This window comes from Hippocampus zosterae, chromosome 2 (genome assembly GCF_025434085.1).
Source record: "Hippocampus zosterae strain Florida chromosome 2, ASM2543408v3, whole genome shotgun sequence".
Taxonomy (NCBI): domain Eukaryota; kingdom Metazoa; phylum Chordata; class Actinopteri; order Syngnathiformes; family Syngnathidae; genus Hippocampus; species Hippocampus zosterae.
Window position 1 is genome coordinate 27,966,272 of NC_067452.1, and position 9,139 is coordinate 27,975,410.

Below are 9,139 nucleotides of genomic sequence, written 5' to 3' on the forward strand. Positions count from 1 at the left end.
GGAGAAGTAAAATCATGTTTTTAATGGAACAATTCAATAAAAAAATAAAACGGAACTAGTCCAAGTATTTGATACTGTTGTCACATTCCTGCATAGAAAATCTTTCTTTTTTTAATAAGTGAATATTTCAAAGTGAGTAGTACAGCTTGTACAAGTGCAATTATCGTAGCTATGAAATACTGTATATTCATCATGTAAGAAATACAATCTTTATTTCACCGTGTAGTGAATTTCTGGATTTTAATTTTGGACTCAAAGTACTGAAATAAATATTGACGATTTTGATCTTTTGAGATGAAACTGTATTCGTAATAATATTCAGTTCATTTTGTTCAGTACACTGACTTGCAGTTGGCTGTTCGAAAGTGCTCTATAAATACTGTTGACTTGACATCCTGCATGCAAGGCAGTTCAAGTTGCACGTGACCTCAGAGTTGTTTGTATTCATACCAAAAATAATTCTTAATACACAAGTTTATTCTGAAGGGGACAGACGTATTAATATGTAATATGCAACCATCGTGTCTTCATTGCATCGCCATCCCATTTGCTGGGAGGAGTCTAAAAAGTGGCAGTATGTGAATGTTTTGTTCATGACAGCAGAAACCTTTGTCCGAGCCTGCGGAACCTCTTCATCCGTCATCAAATGACAATTGAAATCCAGTTCAGACAGAAAGAACCATGACACAAAAAGGCGCTTATAAATGAAATGTATTATCATTATTATAAAGGTAATGGTATTTTTGATACATTAACCAAAATATATTTTTCACTCCACTCGAATATTCAAATGCCATGCAAACGTGCAAACAAACAAAGTAAAGGAAACAACACTGCAAACAAAGCAGAATAAGTTCAAGAACGCTGGGTTTGAACAGCTCGTGGAGCACTCAGCTTCTAGGAATAAATCAAAAGTGCATCTCCAACAAATCTTTCTGTATAGTCAACACTTTGTAAACAATTAACCTGTGGAAGGCACAACAGTCTGTGGAGGTTTAGCAGCAGCAGCTCAGTGTTTAGCTGAGCTGTTTTTCAATTTCTTCAACATTCAATGTGTCAAGTTTTGGGATTCGCCTGTCTGGGGGATTAAAAAGAGACAAAAGAAAAAGGTCAACATCTGTATGTTTACTTCTCTTTAAATTGGTGGGCGCGGTGAATAAGAAGTACCAAAATGCATCTCGATTTGTCGAATGACATCCATGCCGTACTCGCTGTCCACCATATTGATGGCGAAGCCGCGCCTTCCAAAACGTCCTGTGCGGCCAATCCGGTGAAGGTACGTGTCGTTATCGGCCTTGCCACCCAGGTGCACAGGGAGGTCAAAGTTGACCACCAGGGACACTTGTTCCACATCGATGCCTTGTGACAAAACAACACAGGCAGAATTTTAAAGCACTATGAAAATTAGATTAGCGAACAATATATTCCGTTCATTGCGTTAAAATTTGTTTGTTGCCGTCTGGTGACTTTATTATTTAAAACTTTGGGCAGGAGACATTTCTGTCTACAAATCATCACATTTGAGCTGCAATGTCTATAGCCTTTCATTCTTTGACAATGTGAAGCGTCTGCGTCAGGCATCTGGACACTTGTGTATTGGTGTCAACCCTCTGCTCCAAAAGTACTGCAACGGTCAGTGAGCATTTAATTGTATTTTTTGCTGCAGATTGAAATCTTTTGGATTTTACTTCAAAGGATGAGTATAAAGACAATAAAGCCACATTAGCCATTTCCTGGATCGAACACACAATTTAGAGGAAGACTTTATTGGTCCTTGAACGGGGGATAATCAACCAACTGTTCTGTTTACAACCTCAGCACCACATCCCAAGGGCAAAGGTTGCACTTTGTCCTCCTTTAGTGCTCATTTTGTCTCTTCTACAATTTACCAACAGAGCCAGCCTCTCCTTTATTTCCAGTCTCCCTGTCAACCGTACTTGGTCCTTTCAGAGTCTCTCAGTTTTAAGCGTCCAATTTATCATGTCTAGATTAATACTCTGCTTCCCATTTCTTTTTTCATTATTTTCTGTTGGGGACAAAATAGAAGTTGACCAGCATCCCTGAGCAAACTATACATCTGTCCATCCATTTTCAACACCGCATATCCTGTACAGGGTCGCAGGGGGAGGGTGCTGGAGCCTATCTTAGCCGACTTTGGGCGGAAGGCCGACTACACCCTGAAGTGGTCGCCAGTCAGTCGCAGAACACAATTAGAGATCCCACGCTGCCTGCGCACAAGTCAGGCGAGTGTGCCACTACACCATCACTGAGAGCCAGCAAACTATCCATCAAACGTTAGTCTAAACCCCTCCCTAAAAATTACAACGCAGTTTGGAACTGGACTTCTGCCGCTTACCCCTGGAACAAACGTTTGTGGTGACAAGGACCTTCTCCTTGCCATCTCGAAAGCGATCAATGACGCTAGCTCTCTGCATCACGGTTAATTCCCCACTCAGCAGCGCCACACTGTGGCCTTCCTTGGTCAGGTTAGCAGCGAGCCAAGATGCCATTTCACGGGTCTGCAAGAGGAGAAATCACATTAAAAATAAGTTAAACTCTTTTCATCTTCCAATGTTTACCATTTACTCATCATTTTAATCGGATAAAAAAAGATCTCACCAGTTGATAAGTGATATTCTCAGAACTTTTTAGAGATGTAACTCTAAAAAGTGTAAACACTGCACGAGATGTATAGAAACAGATTTGTTGCATCCTCATGTTTATCTGTTTGCCAATTATTCTTTAACATTAATTATCAGAATTATTCAGAAGTGTGCATCAAACATGTCACCCTTTAGAATAATCTGTGTGTGTGTAAAACAAGCTTTTGATGCCTTATTTGTAGTCAGCAATCCTCTTTTCACTGGTTCCTAATCAAGGACAGTAAATGTACGACTGCACTGCACTTAGCTACACTGTACGACTTACATGGCAGAAAATCATGGCCTGTGCCACAGTCATACTCCCGTAGAGGTTACACAGAATTGTGAACTTGTCCTCCTTGCTCTTGCAGAGGACATAAAACTGCTTTATGGTGTCCAGAGTCTCCTCCTCGCGTCGCAGTCGGATGATGTTGGGCTCGGGAACTATCATCTCTGCAAATATCCACACTGCTTCCTCAAAGGTTGCAGAGAAGAAAAGCATCTGGCATTCTTTTGTTAGCTGCCTGCATTAGCACGAAGAGGCAGGAAAAAAAAGGATCATTTCAAAACTTTCTGTAGAGGGTTCATGTACAGTATGTACATTTTCCAAGGTTTAAATCAAGCACTCCCATCAACGGTGCTGAATTGGGCCCATATTTACATACATATCACTGTCAAATGAAAACCAAGCATGTCCTAATTAAATCAAGTTAAATCATGTTTTCTTCTCCATGCATTTCTCTTTGTAGAATGGGGAATGAAGCAACATCCAATGCTCCTACCACACAGTGGGTTCTTCTAAGAGCAAACTTTTTCAAAATATCTGAACAGAAAACATGACCGGCATGCCAAAGAGTTCACGGTCTGTCTCTCAGACCAGACATTTGATGGAGGTCACTGCCCTCACTGCGATCTTCGAAGCAGCTGATTTTCTTTTCTGTACCCTTTACCACATTTCTGCCTTGAGACTATCCTATCTTTTCTCCGTCTAAAGACGACTGTTTTGACTATTTATCTATTTATAGGGCTAAGATGTTCCTAACCTGTGGATGCGGATGCTCTGGTCACGATGACCTTGAGTTGCGATCATGACGTCAGCCTCATCCAACACAAACATGGTTATTTTTTTGGGTTCGATGACTTTAAACTTGTTGCACCAGTCCAGGATGGTGCCCGGTGTGCCCACAACGATTTGCTCCTGTAACAGTCTGCCTCGTTCCACTGGGCAAAAAATACAAGTGACAAGGCCAACTCCTGGACTTGAGACGTACAGCAGAGAGACTTTGACGTGACCTCGACTTTCTCACCTTTGCTGCCTCTGATGCCGTACGACAGTTTGATGTCAGGGCAGAATTTGCCCATTTGTTCCATCACCTGACCGATCTGGAGGGCAAGCTCGTATGTAGGTGCGATACATAGAGCCTAGGGGGGAGAAAAAAAACTCACTTGGCATACACAGTCAAAAAATGAACACAGCAGCAGGTCACGTAGCTTACCTGAGTCCACTTGTGGGCGGGGTTCACGTGGCTGAGCATGGCCAGAGAAAAGGCGGCCGTTTTACCCGTGCCTGACTGTGACTGGGCAATTAGATTCTGAGGTCTGCATTTAAAGAAATTGAAAAGAAATCAAGTGTTTTTTAAAATGTAAAAAATGTTTGTCCAAATACGAATACATGTTTGGTGATGTAAAAATGAACCCGGATCCTTCGTCAATGTATAATATTATGGTTTGAGCCTTTTATAAGATAACCTTTATTCAGCAAATTGACTTTGACAGTCACTGTATTTCCTTGTTGAGGCTGCTAGATTTACTTACATTCTCTATTGCAGAGTGATAGTTCTGTCTTTTGTCAGAAATCTATGAATGGTCTTTAAAATGATCTGTCTGGTTCAATAGAAGTTTTATGTAATATAAGTACCAGTAACTGGTACCAGTTACTTGGTATCGGTATCAATGAGTACTTAAGTGTTGAATACTCATACTGGTATTGAACATTCCTTAAAAACTAATTCCATTTTTGTTTGTTTATTATAAACGGCATACTGTAAAAGTGTAATAAGAGACTCACGGCTGTGCCAGCATCATAGGTAGAGCCTTCTCCTGGATCATGGAAGGCCTGTTGAAGCCCATGTTATAGACCCCCTTCAACAGCTCTGGTTTCCTATTTATGCAAGAAAAAACATGGGGGGGGGGGGGGGAGAGAATCTATCTATTGCATGCTGGGAGGAAAAAAAAAATCACATTTCAACCATTGCTGTCTTCAAGCCAAAACATTTTGTCAATACTACTTTGGCAAAATTTGTTGGCATTTTAGTTTCAAACAAGTACTGTACTTAAAATTAGTTGCAGTTTCGTTTAGACACAAGTAGTGCAATGCCGCCATCTTGTGACATCGATCGGCAATTACAAACCGTAAATACTTTTTCTATTTTTGGCATGGCTCAAACACTCACAATTTACTACTAGTCAAATGTGTAATTCTGCTTTCCTGTGATTTGTTTTCTACAACGCTTGTCCTCATCCTTCCCGTTTTAGTTTTGGGTGGTAGGCGGGGCACACCCTTTACTGGTGGCAATGATGGCATACTGTATAAATAGATTTAGTAATTTAAATTAAATTAGTAAATTAAATTAACGATTGAAAGTAATTTCTGGGTGGCATTGTGTTGAAATGCAATAGTGTATGATAGCAATATGTTACAAGACCAACTTCAATGACACAGTGCGGTAACTTAAACAAGCTTTTAAAGAAATATATTTCTGATAAAGTGAATAGGTATAGGCGGCACGGTGGACGACTGGTTAACGTGTCGGCCTCGCAGCGCAGAACTGTAGAGTACGATTCCGGCTCCAGCCTTCCTGTGTGGGGTTTGCATGTTCTCCTCATGCCTGCGTGGGTTTTCTCTGGGTACTCCACTTTCCTCCCACAATCCCAAAACATGAATGGCAGGTTAATGGAACACTCTAAATTGTCCCTAGATGTGAGTGTGAGTGTAGATGGTTGTTTATCTGTGTGCGCCCTGCTAATGACTGGCAACCAGTTCAGGGTGTACCCCGTCTACTGCCCGGAGACAGCGTGCCTGCGAACCTTGTGAGGATAAGCGCCTTAGAAAATGTATGTATGTATGTATGATTAGGTATATGAAAGGATTCTGCCTCACAATGATCCATATTTTGTTTGACATTTTTGAATGGTGGTTTGACATGAGATTTTTGTAACGAAAAATACAGCAGGTGTTTTGCTCTGAGTAAGGTTCCTTTTGTTTCCAAAACATGAGTTTAGATGTGTAATGGGCTGAAATTGAGTTTATCCTTTGTTTAAAATAAGAAAGAAAGACAGCAAAAAAGAAAATGCTATGGTAGTTGTGTGGACCTAAACTCACAGGCGCAGCTCCTCGAAGGTCTTGACGGAGAACAGCGGGGAGGTGGGGTCTCGCTGCTGGACCTCCACCTCATGTCTACTGCTCACAAGAGCCCGGCGGATAAATTTGTTCAGTAAGGACGCCTCAGCTGGGTCCACTTTATCTCCTTCCCACTTTCCACGTTGTCCACTCATGCCCGTCTCGAGGTTCCCTGTGGAGCCGCCAGAGTTTAAAAAAATGCCGTTAGTTAATGAATAAATAGATAGATTGGAAACGGGGATATTTCGTTACCGTTGACACCTTTGGTGATCCGTGAACGATTAGTTCGGCCCATCTTCGTTGTGGGCTCAAACTGTTGACAAAAAGATGAAATTGTATTTTACCAAAGTGCTATCCAAACTTTAGCTAGCTCTCATCCAGGACGGTTAGCCACCCCCAAATTCACCTGCACGCACGAGGAGTTGGTCTCCTGGATGTCTGCCTCCATCGCCCACGAGTCCTTGAACATTTTACAATACTTAGCTCCAACTTCCTGATGCTATAAGCCGGAACGTTTCAGCAAAAGTTGGGAGGTTGGTGTGGCCTGATGTCCGGTGCAGTGAGGTGACAAATAATTAGTGCTGACGAGAAACGACCGCAACGTGCCAGGCCAAACGACTAAACTGGTGACTCCACTGTGACCGTGATGCCTCGACTGACATCCGGGGATTTACTGTAATATGTGGAACTCTGAGTGTGGGCCGTTTGGTATGGCGGACCAAAAGTGACAAAATTAAACAAATTACTTAATCAATAAATTTATGTGTCATAGACATAGAGTATTAATGTACTCCAGTGTTCATTTAACTACAAATTTAATTATATGTGTTAATTATTTCAGTATGTGTGATTATACAGGTATGTATGTATGTGCATGTGCCTTTCAATGTGTATTTATTTAAAATATTTGTATTTCAATATTATTTCCATGTTAAATTATTTATTTATAGGTTCGTCTGGGCACTCTTGTCCCTTTCGCATCATGAAAGGTTTTATCTATCATTCTCTCTCGTGAGTTAATCACAGACATTTTAGGAGCCATGGATTTTTCATGAGTTTCATGTGGGAAGCAATAGCAATTACAATTTAGACCTCACAGAAAATGTAACCAGAGGAATATTGAACCATGGAACATTTGGCAGCACAGACAAATTGAAGAAAAAAAAAGTTTTAAAAAAATGGTAGCATCCTTGAAAACATACAAAATAATTTGATTACTTTTCAGTATTGAGCATGATACATTCGGCCTGATTCAACCAGGCAATTTTGATTTTAACTTTACTTTAAAGTTGGATTCATGCAAATTACTCAGTTTATGTAAATACCATACTTAAACAATACTATCAATACTGTGTACCTTTGTCTTCCTCAAAATCATTTGATCTTTAATTTAGGATTGGGAAGTTTTACCTCTAAAACCACTCCGATTGTGTCTGAAACTATAACATTTTATTGTCGGAACAAGCTTAACTCATTCATTCATTCATTCATTCATCTTCCGAGCCGCTTGATCCTCACTAGGGTCGCGGGGGGTGCTGGAGCCTATCCCAGCTGTCTTCGGGCAGTAGGCGGGGGACACCCTGAATCGGTTGCCAGCCAATCGCAGGGCACACACAGACGAACAACCATCCACGCTCACACTCACACCTAGGGACAATTTTTAGAGTGTTCAATCAGCCTGCCACGCATGTTTTTGGAATGTGGGAGGAAACCGGAGCACCCGGAGAAAACCCACGCAGGCCCGGGGAGAACATGCAAACTCCACACAGGGAGGCCGGAGCTGGAATCGAACCCGGTACCTCTGCACTGTGAAGCCGACGTGCTAACCACTGGGCTACCGGGCCGCCACAAGCTTAACTGATGAATTATATTTCTTTCTCATGAATAAGCTACTATACACAGTCACATACTAAATTAGTTAGAGAAAAAAATTGTAGAAAACATTTTTACTCCATATTGAATTTCCCTGAATAAATTAAAATCATTATAAGTCAAATCACATTGTGTCCCAATGATCTCTTTATGCCCCAGGCAGGGTTACCCATGCCAAACAGGTCCCGGATGAGGTACCAGGCAAAGCATGGTTCCTATGACGCCTTATGACAAATAAAAATATTGAATCTCGTTTTCTCTCGTCCAAACGCGGATCACTGGGTCTCCCTTTTGTAGCCAGAACAGGAGGTGGGGCTCGTTGGCGAGCGCCGGGCCTGCACCCATGGGGCTCAGCTGGCCTCAGTCCAAAAGGACAATGCAGGTCCCCTATCGCATTGGCTCACAATAAAGTGGTCGCTACCTGTTGTGACGGCAATCCATTGGCAGAAACCAGCGATAAGGGCTGCCGTTAAGATGAAAAGAGTCCTATTAGGCCTTTTTGGCCTTTGGGATGAGTTTAGTCAGGCCATGGAAAAAGACTTCCAGACGGCTTCGACGAAGTTCTGGTCCATCATTTGGCGATTTAGGAGGAGAAAACACTGCACTATTAATACTGTTTATAGTGGAGATGGGGCTCTGCTGACCTTGACTTAGGACATTGTCAGTCGGTGGGGAGATTACTTCAAAAGACCTCCTCAATTCAGGACATGCTGGAGAGACTACATGTCCCTGCTGTCCTGGGAAGATCTTGGGATTGTCCTGAAAAAGCTGGATGAAGTAAAATCTGTAAAAGCTGTTGCCCCTGTGTCCCAAGTCGAGATAAATGGAAGAAAATGGATGGATGGAAAAATCTCATTAATATTAGAATACACGTACACATTACTTTAAGGGTTGAGGTTTAATTAAAAAAAGTGTGCCTATTTTACACTGTCTGATGCACTGGTGTCTAGTCTAGTCTGTACAATGCAGCTAAGCCTGCTGAGACAATGGTAAAAAAATGGATGAGTGAGTGTTTGTCAGACTCGCACAAGAGGGTAAACAAGTTTGTGTGTGTGTGTGTGTGTGCATGTGTGTGCATGTGTGTGTGTGCATGTGTGCGTGTGTGTGCGCGCGCATATATTTATTATTAGTATGTGTGACAGCGTAAGGGAGGAGGGGTGGGTACTGATTCTTATTGGTCACAGGTTAATCCAGTTTGGGGGTGGATGCACATGCACACATGCAG

General features: G+C 41.8%; 1 protein-coding gene across 2 annotated transcripts; it reads right to left on the bottom strand.

Moving 5' to 3' along the window:
* Positions 1–459: 459 nt before the first annotated feature.
* Positions 460–6,702, bottom strand: ddx19a (DEAD-box helicase 19a). Of its 2 annotated transcripts, none has more exons than XM_052059493.1 (11): positions 6,449–6,702; positions 6,304–6,355; positions 6,025–6,214; positions 4,711–4,803; positions 4,139–4,241; positions 3,950–4,064; positions 3,686–3,863; positions 2,929–3,166; positions 2,357–2,519; positions 1,168–1,359; positions 460–1,078 (listed from the first exon to the last, which is right to left on the bottom strand). In XM_052059493.1, the coding sequence occupies exons 1-11, from the start codon at positions 6,509–6,511 to the stop codon at positions 1,017–1,019; spliced, it is 1,449 nt and encodes a 482-aa protein (XP_051915453.1). In that variant the 5' UTR covers positions 6,512–6,702; the 3' UTR covers positions 460–1,016. The 2 variants fall into 2 exon arrangements, with proteins under 2 accessions (XP_051915453.1, XP_051915452.1); XM_052059492.1 differs by having other exon boundaries at positions 6,295–6,355; positions 6,449–6,701.
* Positions 6,703–9,139: the final 2,437 nt, after the last annotated feature.